Here is an 11,033-nt window from a genome sequence, read left to right on the forward strand (position 1 = left end):
ATATGACTATGCTTAATGCTCATTATATTCAACATCTTTGAAAAAACAAAGCCTAGGCCTACCTAAATCTGATTTGTGACACAAACTTGTACTCTCGTCTATTGTGTGAAAAGTAAATTATGTTCGCCGTTGCTTCAGAATCTGTTGTATACATTATTGCACTGTGGTTGGCACAGGGCTACGCCCAGCTATTAACTGGTTGTTGATCTTTTTAAGATCCCAGTTATGTAGAAAACATGCAAATAAAATTATTTAAAAGCACACTGAATGCAATATCGATCTAAAGTTGGTCAACAAGCTTCCCAAGAGTGCAGGTAGAAAGAAGACATAGACCCGGTCTAGCCTAGGCCTAGTTCTTTGTACTGCATTGCAAAATCCAAAGAACATGTTCTTTGCTTTTTTCCAAAAATGACGCATACTAGTGTGCGCGCTTACGCGACATCAATAATATTTGTTCGTTATCGCTATTTTAAGTTTTAAGGTAGAGTCACACCGAATCTGAATTCGGTTCGTCGTAGAACGTTGTCGATGCGCATATCTTGTACGCGCCTCTATTCTTCCACATGAATCAATGAACCAATCGGCCTAAAAAAAAAATCACTTTTTTCCTACATAAATTATTACGACGTCGAGCCAAAAACAGTGTTTTTAAATTTTATTTCTCTACTTTGTCCGATCAAACCTATGCCCATGTAGGTTAGCATGACTTTTGTCAGCCAGGACCCAGCAGTAGTATTTTGTTACGTTTCTTCACAGAGGGGGGTTCGTCCGAACCCCTGAACCCCCTTGATCCGCCACTGCATGACTGTCGTAACTCAGTGGCGTACGCTAATCTGGGGTGTGTTCAGTGGCGGCGCCAGCGGGGGGCAAGGGCCTTAAGCCCCCACCATCGATCTGGTCAAGCCCCCCCCCCACACCCTTCCCATCGGCCAAAGCTCGTCGGGCAGTCAGACCAAAAGAAAAAAAAGGCCTAGTTTTACAATCCCAGCCATTTCCGGCCATCTAGAAGTCCAATTTGTTTTTTTTAAATCTCGTTTTGGGAGGAGGGGACACCCCCTTCCATACCCATCCCTGGCTCGGGCCTGGGGCCCTCAGATAACGCTGCGCGCTATAGGTACACCTATAAATACTTAGCTCCCCAGTCGGACATCGTAGGCCCCCACCCCCATAAATTATATCCTAGAGCCACCACTGGATATGTTGTTGAATTAACCGTTCCCAAATACTCGCGTAAAAATTGGCAAGTGATTCGCGTGGGAAGTACTGCGTATTCGGTACAAACCACGTCAGGTAGGGCAAGTACATCACTCCTGACGCAAACTCACATCGAAATAGCATTTGTAGTACCCGCTGCTACTTGGGGATTGGATTCAACACTAGTCACTAAGCGCAAGCTCGGTGGTCTAGTGGTTATGGCGCCAGGCTAGTTATCTGGAGGAGGGGTTTGATTCCAACCCGAATCACTTGCGATTTTTTTTTTTGTGGGGGAGTAGGCTTTCTTGGGAACGTACTGAGTATTCGGTACAAAAAAAACGTCAGGTAGCTCTCAACGAATGTCCTATAAATACATTGTGTAACAAGTCCACCGACGGGATTCTAACCTGCAACCACTTGCTGCCAAGGCGAGCGTCATTACCATTATATCACGGAGGCTTCATGGTTGAACAGATTTAAATGACCGTCAGGTACCGTACATTTTATTAACAATGGTGCGCCTCGGAAATAATATAGGCATATAATATAAACCAGCCGCTGTCTCTTATACACATCTAGATGTGTATAAGAGACAGATATGACTATGCTTAATGCTAAAGAAGTACACAATAAATCAATATTGTTTCTGTCTCTTATACACATCTAGATGTGTATAAGAGACAGGTGTGTGTGTGTGTGTTTGTGCGTACCAATTAAACAAGTTCTCTCTATATAGACTTAATCAAACCTCCGATTTTAACATTTTCGCGTATAGTACGCAGAACCTACGAAGTTAAGTCGGAGTTAAGTTGGTTAAAAGTTTGAAAAGAGGTTTAATTAACAGTATGAAAACACCGATTTTGGAGTTTTCGCGTATAGGCCCGAGTACGCAAAACCTCTGAAATCTGAAGGTTGGTTAAAAGTTTCAAAACTCTGATTTCAAAGTTTTCGCGTTTAGTACGCAAAACCTCCGAAATCTGAGGGTTAGTTAGAAGTTTAAATCTCCGATTTTGGAGTGTTTGCGTACGGTATAGTACGCAGTATCTCCGAAGTCGGAGGGTTGGTTAAAAATTTGAAAACTCCGATTTTGGAGTTTTCGCGTATCGCAAAACCTCCAAAATCGGAGTTTTGGCGGCGGGCGCATACACTCCAAAAATGGAGTAACTACATACATGGATCCCGCTAACCGTTAGTTGCCGTGTGTGAACATAGCCATTGGAACGTTAAAAGTTCGTCTGTTTTTATCTATTGACTGAAAAAAAAAACCTAGCTGCGTCTTGTTAAAAAGTTATGTTTGCTTTCATATACTTTACACAATAATATTTTATAATGCGACTTACTTGGCCTACACTATTACTAGAAACAAACAATAAAACTGCTTATAGTAAATAATATAAAACATTACTGTAAATATATTAATGCGAAATCATTGTATCATAAAAAAGTTACATGAAATTCAATAGCTAAAAAAGGAAATAATTTTGCATATACTAAGAAGTAGAACCGATAATATTAGAGTTAACAAATGGGTTACAAATAAATCTACAGTAAATGAATTAGCTCCACACTAAACATATATTTTTTCGTTAAGCGCTGTTCTCGAATAAGCGGCGCGGTGCTTAATCGAGAGTATGACCCTGTGTGTGCGGGCCTGTGTGTAGTGAAACACATTGAGAACAGGGTTTTAAATACAATGTGTTAAAATGAATGACACAGTGAAGACAGTGAAGTTTCTTTATAAACGGTTATTTACAATGATGTAGGACTTATGATAGGCCTACCGAACTACGGGAATACGTGGAATAGGTAACAGGGAAACGGGCGTGGAAAGCGCCGCTCTCGAAAACGCTGCTCTTGAATAAGCGCCGCACTGAAAGCCTCCAAAAAATGTTATCATAATGAGCATTTACGGTAATAAGGTGTATTAATTGACTTTTGTTTCGTTTGTAAGAAAAAAAAAGGATTTTATTTCTGAGATCAGCAGGGAGATTACATCATAGCCTAGGGAGGTAGGCCTACTTAATCAAACAAAAACTAAGTTAACATAATTAAACTAAAATTTAGGCCACTATTTATTATGTAGAACACAAAAATGGCTTTTAAATTCTCAATGTCGCTTCTTTATGACTGACAAAGCATCAGTAGGAAGATTACATCATAGCATAGGGAAGTAGGCCTAATTAAACAAACAAAAACTAAGTTAACTTAATTAAACTAAAATTTAACTATTTATTATGTAGAACACAAAAATGGCTTTTAAATTCTCAATTGAAATACCTTGGACTGGAGAGCAGGAGCCCCCATGATGGCAGAGCATGCAGAGCCATATATATCTAATGGCTCTGCTGTGGCAGAGCCACATCTATCGCCCTCTATCGATCTCCCGTTTCTAAAGCAACCACAAACGCTGTCGCCGTATTTTCCCAATACAATTAATATATTATGGCGTTAAATCCTTTAGCAAATCCAAAAGGTGTAAAATTATTGTGTGAACTTTGTCAAAAACCAGCATTTGTTCAGTGTATGAAGTGCCGAGTAACATTTTATTGGTAAGTGTTTAGCCCAAAACTTAAAAAAAAAAAAAATCGGTAGGCCTCCTGCTAGGCTCCTCCTCCTAGCCTAGCCTAGACCTACTTCTACTAGCCTAGGCCTAGCCAAGCCTATGCCAGGCTAGGTTAGGCCTATCCCCGGGTCTAGGGGCCTAGGCCTACCTAAAGTCCTACAAAAGTAGGCCTAGGGGCCTAGCCTATAGAGTGATTAGCCTTGGGCATTATTTTTGTATGGTACAAAACTCTGCTTATTAAAATTACCGGGATGCTACATCCGAAGGGGGATAGGGCCTAGGCCTAGGCCTATTTATAGGCTCTGGTTTTTTTTATGCAAGTCAAATAATCTTGTATTCTGGCCCCGAAAACCTTGAGTCAGGTATACTGGGGTGGTGTGGGAGATTGTTATTACCCTAGTAGTTGTTAAGAGTTTTTGTAAGTCACTATAGGCTATCCCTGTATACTATCCCTGTATCCTCCCCCTCCCCTACCGAAACCAGAATTACCAGGATGGTGTCTGTCCATACTAGAGTACAGTAATTCAAAGTTCCTAATGTGACCTATTATGATCCTCTAGATGCTAAAATACAGTATTAATACATTGCATATGTTTGTTTTGCTATGTTTTTAATTTCTGAAATAATGAATGAATATTGAACAAGCAAGCAACATGTTCTGTTTTGTTGTACTAGCTAATAGACCTGTTTTTTTTTTCTCGGCATTGGCTACAAAATAAAGTGATAGGCCTATTACTGACTAGGCTGCATTCAATTTATAAGCCTCTCTGGACTTACTACGAACTTACTTTATAAATTGCCCAATTGTAACTTTCTTATCATTTAATAATTATAATTTAATAAACAGTGGCAAAGAACACCAGGATGCAGACTGGATGGGAATACATATGAAGATTTGTCAGTTGTTGATCCCTCTACGGACGGTCTCGCTGCCATTTTTGCCATCGGAAGAAGACAGACAGAAACGAGAAGCTGAAAAGTTACGGAGACAAGTAAGCATGTGAATTTATGCATACATTCAAAATATTATATTCGAATTTTCCTTCATTCATATTTATTGTTACAGTAGTCTTTAACAAATTCTGATGGATTTTTTGTCTGAAGATTGGTGTAACAATAACTACTGCCTAAATAATTATGTATTTGTTGTAAATCATGATGGCATCATCTTTCATCTAAAACAGATGATGTCAAGGATGTATCAAATGCAGTGGTAAACCAAAGGTAGTGGAATTATAGACATTTTTTTCATGGCTAATTATTAAATTTTTCCTATTATTTTTGCCTCTCCTTTGACACAAGCAAATATCCATCAATAATTTAAATCTCCCTCTAACTAAAGACCTCCAATTAAATACCACTTTTCTGTGGTCTCATGCAAATGTCTTGTATCTTTATTATTCTGAAGACCAAAGCTGCTAAAGACCATGGTAACCCCAGTTTCAAATGTGGTCCTTAATTTGAGGCCTGTATAAAAATATGATACAAAATATAGGGAATATACAGTAATTATATATTTTTTTTCATTTAATTGTATACAACATCTAAAAGGAATTTATACCCAAATATCATAGTAGTACAACTCTAACAGAAAGACAAAAATTAAAATCTCTATATAATAACAACTTTATTTAGTAAAACACAAACAGTATGCATTTAAATTGTTAACAGGCTCCGTAGAGAATTTAAAAATAGAAATTTACAAGTAATCAGTACTCAATATATAATATCAATTAAATACACATTAAAAAGCATCACAATTTAATTTAACACATAATGCATTCATCACTTTATTAATTAATTTATCTTATGTTTATTACACTACTAGAGGGACATGATAGACTTGACAAGAACTATGGGTCAGAAGTTGTTGTTTGAGGGTCGACATGAACAGGCTGTGCCAGCAGCAATGCAGTCACTACGTTTCAGCATTGATGTACATGGTTTGGACAGCATCCAACTTGTTCCATCATACCTCATACTTGCTGAGGCTAGCATAGGTAATATTTATTGTAGTTGTTAAAATTTTCCTGTTTAAAATGTAGGAAATCCAGGTGCCACCCCTGGGCAAAGTCCACAAGGATATAATTTACAGGTCTCCCTCCAATTAAAGACCACTTTTGGGACTGGGGTTTGTATTTAGCAGGTTTGGTTTTGAATTAGAATATTAAAGATAAAAGACATTTTATGATTTGGAACCACAGAAAAGTGGTGGTGGTCTTTAATTGGAGGGGTCCTATAATAGAGGGAACCTGTATTAGCATTTAACTGTATCACTAATTTCCTTGTAGGTCTGCACAAACTGACACAAGCAGAGGAGTACCTTGCACAAGCTCAGTGGACAGTTCTGAAGACTCCAGGTTGCAGCAACGCCATCAAATCCAAACTCTACCGTAACCTAGGCCTGCTTTTTGCTGCAAAAGGGGAATATCAAACTGCCCGGGCTCACCTAGCTGATGATGTATGTTGTTATTTTTTGGTAATTTTATACTATTGTCCAGACTATCAAATTTTATTTGACAAAAAATGTGACATCCCCCAATGGCGGGAGAAAAACCACAATTCGTCGGGGGAGGGAAAAAAAATATATGTATTTTTTAGTATATGTATTATCTAAATTTCTCTAAATTGATTAAATAAGCCTTTGAAACCCCTAAATTGTCAAAAAAAAAATTTTTTTGGTGGGGTGGGGGGTTTACCCCTGGACCACTTTCGGAAGATTTTGGGTGGTGCACAACCACCACTGTGCTCTCGTCAGGGACATTCATCAAAGTACGAAATATTTAACAGGATGTTTCCATTTTCAAGGCAAAATAATGAACATGGGCTCACCAAAACACATTAAGCAAGTCCAATTTTTTCCAGTAATTGTTTAATTGATTTTCCATTCAGATCTATCATGCATCCGAAGAGTTTGGGACAGACGACATCCAAACATCTGGGGGCTACTTCCACATGGCAAATGTATTCTTCCGTCAGAATCGAATGGACATTGCAGATTCTTTATACACGAGAGTTACTGCTATTTGGCACAAACACCTTCTAGGAATCATTAGCCAACGGATTCATCCACCAATGACATCATCTGGGGTTGGTCCAGCATCCATTGAGAAACCATCTGAGGAAACACTTGGTAGGTTTACATATAATAGTAGAGAAGAGAGATATAGCAACAGAGTGTGCACTTTAATGAAGATCCTTGGGGCCAAGCATGCCTGGTGCAATTTATCACTCGTGTTTCAGCAGCCATGGTAGCAAGAGAAGACAAAGGCCCACAGGGGCTAGGGCCGGCCCCAAAAAAGAGAGAAGGAAAGAAAGGGGAACAAGAGGAGCTCGGTACTCAAGAAACAAGCTAATTTTTTATTTACTGTACTGTATATTCCTTGTGTGTCTGGTCAAGCATTTCTAAACAAAAATTTTGAACATCACCAACCCCCACCCTGCCTTTATGTAATAGTATTATTTCCATGATTGTATAATTTTATATTTTTCATCAAAGTATTTATATATTTACCTACTATACCTAGAGTATCTATACATTGTTATGTAATGTTTGAGGGCCCACTGTAAGATCCCACTCGTGAAATATTGTTGGGTCAATAAATGTTATAGAATGAATGGGATGCCCTATCTATACAGTATTTTTAATGGATTTTTTCTGAAAGTGCATGAACACTTGGTCTGCAATTACCGTATTAACAGTGGCGTATCTAGGAGAATTGAAATAGAGGAGCTGATGGGGGTGGGTGGGAAGTTGCAGTTTGATGATAAGTGAGGGGGGAAAAAACGTGATATGAGGCGAATTTCAACTACTTGAGCGTGATTTTTTGGCTTCCGACATTTTCAATGGGGCGGGGAAGACTGGGAACGAGAACCTTTTTAAAAGGGGAATTTTCCTCTTGGCGCCCCCCCCCCCCCGTCTGTTTATTATCAATAAAAAATTGAAAATGCATTGTTTTCCACTGCTTTCAGATGAGGCCCAGCAAGCAGAGGCTAAACAAGTACTGCATGCAATCCATGACATCAGAGAGCAGTCAACCAATCACGGTCCTGATATGTTGTCACGCATCTGCCATGCCCTGGCCATGTTGTATTACCTACTTGACAGCAATGATAAGGTACGTGTGCATGCCCATGGTTGTCTTTATATATTGTGCTTGTGGCATTGCACGTACAGCCTCCATTGTTGGATCCAGAATTTCACAAAAGAAAGTGAGGCGGCGCACTAACAGTATTTTAAGGGTATATGCAGAGACTAGATGTTGCTGGTTGAGCATAACTCAGATGAAAGCTAACAACTAACATTATTCACTTTATCTTGTTTTTTGACCAAAAACATGCAATAAAGAATATTATAATTTTGAATTGTACTCTGGGCAGACTTCTCAAGTTAGTAAGATGCATTTCCGTAACTATGTCTTCAGATTTCCGTTGTAAATGAAAAATTTACATAGCACCTAATAATTTGCATTGAGTGCACGATATGGGTTGCTCAAAGTTACAGGTACATCTGGATAGAATGAAAACTTATGGGTCACACTTCAGGACGATTGGGCCCAATTTCAAATTGGTTCGATCGTCTTTAAAATGGGCCTGATCGTCTTGGGCCCATCGTCTGTAATTCAATGTGGAATTTAAAACGAGACAAGTTGAAGATTTACGGGCCACTTTTTCTTAATTTTTACAATAATTTATCAGTAATCTCACAAGTACGAGTTGTCTATGGACAATGTAATTCCAAAGATCCTGAATGACTCATTTGCCTACGACTATGATAAATTTCGGTAGTATTTTTTGTCTGTTTCCATACGTCCGTAATTAGGCAAAATTTCCGTACTAACTAGGCTTAACTACGGAATTTCAGTAGTACTCGACTCTGGGTAAACAAGTTATATCGTCATTGCGGACTTATTAAATCCGCAAACGCCTTAAAACTAAAAGAAAATGCATGCTTTTGGAGTCCGTACTGAGCCCCAAAAAAAATCCGCAATGAAAACATAACGTGTTGGTAATGATGATGACATTTAGCATATCAAAGCGATATCAACCATCCACAGAAACCGTTCGTGTGAAGTCAAAATACAGCAAAAAACGGTCCAATTATTTTAATTATCCGAGGAACAACTATCTTGATATTCAGAACATGCCCAAAAGTTTAATTGTAAAATCTCTAATGTAAACAGTATTACTCAAAAAACAGAATTATAGTTTAATTTCAACAGTTTTACTACAGTTTTGAATCCTATAATGATGCTCATATATGCATTAACTTGTCCAATTTTTTATCCTAGGCCCAAGAATTTGGAAACAAAGCACTTTCTATGATTCATGATACCGACTCTGAAGACAGCCAGCTTGCACTTGATATTAAAGACTTCAATATGTTTATAACCAACTTGTAGGCCTATAGAATTATGTCCCCATTGAACTTTACTGCTTGATTTACAACCTTCAAGATTAACTGTGTACATATACTGTATTATTATTATACTCAGAAATTTTATTAAATTGTTTTAGTCTCAATATCACCCACTGGCGACTCAATTTTTTGGGTAAAATTACAGTTATTAAAACAATTTTTTTATAAATAATATTTTTATACATTTTAACATTATACACGAAACATCAATCAATCAACACAAAGATTTATTCCAAAAAAATACAAATGCATGCTAACAAAAGTGAAAAACAGATTATATACCCTGCACACATAATACTGAAGCCTACTGTACATACAGTGGTGGATTCAGGAATTCAAGATCAATCATTCCAACGGCTTGTGGTGCCGTTCCAAAAGAGATTAATAAAACTGTCAAGTGAATGACAACGCTTTATGTTCAAAGGAAGTTGCTCCTTGGGATGTCCAGGAGCGATTGTTGGCCAGATCTTAGTTCTTGCCTCCTCTATTTGATGGTTAGCAAGTCAGAGATACATTTAGGAGCAGACAATTTGGGCAGTGGTACTAAACCAGCAGCAAAGTCTATATATTTATTTATTTAAAAGGATTTATATCTAGCGCATATACATAAAAAACTGCTCAAGGTGTTTTTTCCCTGGTCAGAATCAATCACACACAATGTGCAAACCTCCTCCGCTCCTGGGGGAGTATTCCTAGTTATGCGTATAATCAGCACTACTAATTTCATTCCGAATCATTCACCTCCTACCAGGTACCCATTTATACTCCTGGGTGAAGAGAGGCAAATGCAGATGAAGTGTCTTGACCAAGGACACAAGCAGTGCGACGAGCATCGGTCTCGAGAAACCCGACCTTCCAATTGAAAGTCCAACACCTTACATGCTGTGCCACACACTTCTACAAAACATTGCACGTGTGATTGGTGGGTTGCATCTGACATATGACCCTAAAGGAGTAGCAATTAACAGGACCGAGTTAATCGAAAAAAATCATTATGTAAATCAACACCTTTACCTTTTTTTTACTATACAATACTTCTTTGAAGACAATAAAAATATTAATACTAGAAATTGCAAGTGAAGTGCTGCGAAGTACAACTGCATATAAATGTTCTTCGAACAAAATTATTTATGCGAGTCAAGTGAAAATAATGAATAATAAAAATATAACAAATAATATGAGACACGACCCATTGTCTATATTAGAACACTTCTATTTAGTAAAATACTGAATATTAATACTCGAGTGTCGCGAGTTGACGTCAACTCTTAATTTTTTTATTTGGTGAGATGATTTAGTATGGGGAGTTTTCAAGGCGGCGAATTTTCTAAGAGCGAGTTTGTAGAGGCGAGTTGACTGCCAAAGCACCACACAACGTAAGCATGATCGAATTCGAGTCAACTCGGCACCAAGTCAACTTGGCCACAGTTTCGTGGCCCCCCTAGTATAATGCATTTATAATTATTGTTTTAAAATGTAATAATTAGCACATTGACATAAATAAGTTTAACTTGGTTTGTAAATACTATAGGCCTCAAAATACTGTGCCGAGGCTTGGGCCGAGTTGACATTTATACCGCCCATGGTTATAGTAAAAACGCTGAATAGTAATACTTGAGCGTCTCGAGCTGACGTAGAAACAGTAAAAACGAGCGTTGGTACCGTGTATGCCAGTCTACAACAAGCGTCGCCTAAATGTAATAAATAGCACGCTGAAATAGGCTAGTAAATAAGTTTAACTGGGTTCGTAAATAATATTGGCCTCAAAATATTGTGGCTGAGACATGGGCTGATTAAACGTAGAAATAGGAAACCTAGAAATATAGTAAAAACGCTGAATAGTAATTGTCAAGCATC

At 38.1% G+C, this 11,033-nt stretch overlaps 1 protein-coding gene across 1 annotated transcript; it reads left to right on the forward strand.

Annotated features, from left to right (window-relative positions):
• The first annotated feature begins 3,568 nt into the window (after nt 1–3,568).
• On the forward strand, nt 3,569–9,285 carry LOC117106627 (zinc finger MYND domain-containing protein 12-like). Its single transcript, XM_033248021.1, has 7 exons — nt 3,569–3,743; nt 4,605–4,749; nt 5,586–5,757; nt 6,049–6,218; nt 6,650–6,890; nt 7,730–7,875; nt 9,049–9,285. Exons 1-7 carry the CDS (start codon nt 3,637–3,639, stop codon nt 9,157–9,159), a joined length of 1,092 nt encoding a protein of 363 aa, XP_033103912.1. The 5' UTR covers nt 3,569–3,636; the 3' UTR covers nt 9,160–9,285.
• Nucleotides 9,286–11,033: the final 1,748 nt, after the last annotated feature.

Source organism: Anneissia japonica, unplaced genomic scaffold, assembly GCF_011630105.1.
Source record: "Anneissia japonica isolate Jap-2015-1 unplaced genomic scaffold, ASM1163010v1 scaffold1306_len716249_cov185, whole genome shotgun sequence".
In the NCBI taxonomy this organism is placed as follows: domain Eukaryota; kingdom Metazoa; phylum Echinodermata; class Crinoidea; order Comatulida; family Comatulidae; genus Anneissia; species Anneissia japonica.

Coding starts and splice junctions, on each gene's coding strand:
- LOC117106627 (XM_033248021.1), top strand. CDS start 3,637: ATGGCGTTAAATCCTTTAGCAAATCCAAAAGGTGTAAAATTATTGTGT. Junction 4,750..5,585: donor CTGAAAAGTTACGGAGACAA/GTAAGCATGTGA, acceptor TTACACTACTAG/AGGGACATGATAGACTTGAC. Junction 6,219..6,649: donor GGGCTCACCTAGCTGATGAT/GTATGTTGTTAT, acceptor TTTTCCATTCAG/ATCTATCATGCATCCGAAGA.